Genomic DNA, 1,535 nt, shown 5'->3' on the forward strand with positions numbered 1-1,535 from the left:
GGCACCCACCGGGTCCCCGCGGTGCAAAAACGGCGACGGGAGGAGAAAAAGGGAAAAGAAAAGCTGCAGTCCTTACTCTTTCCCCCTAGCTACGGTCGTGCACTACAGCCTACAGCTACGGCCTCTGCGCGGGCGAGGGGTGACAACACGGCATCTCCAGCGTGACTTCTACAGACACTAATAGCGATACGAGTTTCTATCAGTTCCAGCTGATTTATTAAAATTGTCAAGATACAGACTTTCAGCATTAAAAAAAAAAAAAAAAAAACAGGCTATGATGTTGACAGTGCACAAGTCTGCTTTTGCCATCATTTGCTACAAAATATGCAGATGGTCTGTACTTTAGATTATATTGCACAACATGAGAAACTTTTTTAACTATGTGCCTTTTTTCTTTTTTCTTTTTTTTTTTTGCTAAAATCGAGAATCCAGTTTCATACCTTCCATCTGGGGCCCCATCCACATATCACAGCGTATGAGATACATAAAGTCCTACTATAGTACAGTACATATACAATCTTTTAAACTAAGATAACAGCTCTGAGGTCTATATCACCATTTTCAATAAATCTTTACCTACAAATATTGAACAAATCTGAACTATAGCTGTACAAAAAAAGTGTTTGTTTTTTGTTTGTTTTTCTTTTTTAAAACCACAAGGCCTTTAGATGCAAGGATTATTTTTTTAAAATTTTAATCCTTTTAAAACCAGGACGTAACGTACCAACAAACTTGCATGCTAAAAACAGAGAAAAAAAAAAAAGAAAATAAAAGGGAAGAAGTGCCTGAAAAGTCTTACTGAAAAAACACAGCAAGAATGTTCCCTTTTCACTGTACAAAAATACGCCTGAAAATATATTAATTTTTAAAAAAGACTGAGGTCTGTTATGTATCAAAAATGTTTCAATACCTTTTTGTACTGAGGTCTAGGCTGTCTGGTATTCAATCAAGGAGGTATAAGGGAACAAGTTACAAAAAAAAAAAGTTGGCAAGTAGAAATCACATTTGTAAAACCATAAACAATTTGATCTGAAAAGTAAACTCTGATCTTAAGTCAGTTCAGTTATTTGTAAGCGTTTGTACAGTCTGTATTTTTTCAAGCTCCCTGCAGCTTTGTTAAGAATCGGATGCATAGAAGACATCAGTTTTCTCCCTCCAAAAAAAGTTGCAATGGTCCCTTTCGGAAACAAAAAATAAAAAAATCATAACAGTTCTTTAAGATCTCTCACGGGAAAAAAAAAATAATAAAAATCCACAAACCCCCTTGAGTAACAGTTGTGCTGCCAAAAGACTTCTTTGCAGACCATCTTCCAGACTTCAATCAAGACACCGACAAGCTTCAAACAGCGCCTTCTGTATCATTTTTTTTCCCCCAGTCCCATTTGCCTTTACTGCTGTTGTCGTGATCACCAAATGCAATAAAAATAATAATAATAATAAAAAAAAATTAAAATCACAACTCCCGGGCTCGGAACTAAACTTCAAGATTTAAAAATAATTAAAAAAAAAGACCTTTTTTTTTTTTTAATCATCAT

At 35.1% G+C, this 1,535-nt stretch overlaps 1 protein-coding gene across 1 annotated transcript in view; it reads right to left on the reverse strand.

Moving 5' to 3' along the window:
* Positions 1-685: 685 nt before the first annotated feature.
* The window catches only part of SOX11 (SRY (sex determining region Y)-box 11), a 2,061-nt gene continuing 1,211 nt past the window's right edge, over positions 686-1,535 (reverse strand). The window contains exon 2 of the mRNA XM_009999244.1: positions 686-739. Within this exon, the coding sequence (XP_009997546.1) occupies positions 686-739 (54 nt within the window). The remainder of the gene's footprint in view (positions 740-1,535) is intronic.

The sequence above is a fragment of the Chaetura pelagica genome, unplaced genomic scaffold, assembly GCF_000747805.2.
Source record: "Chaetura pelagica isolate M959 unplaced genomic scaffold, ChaPel_1.0 scaffold90, whole genome shotgun sequence".
Lineage (NCBI taxonomy): Eukaryota > Metazoa > Chordata > Aves > Apodiformes > Apodidae > Chaetura > Chaetura pelagica.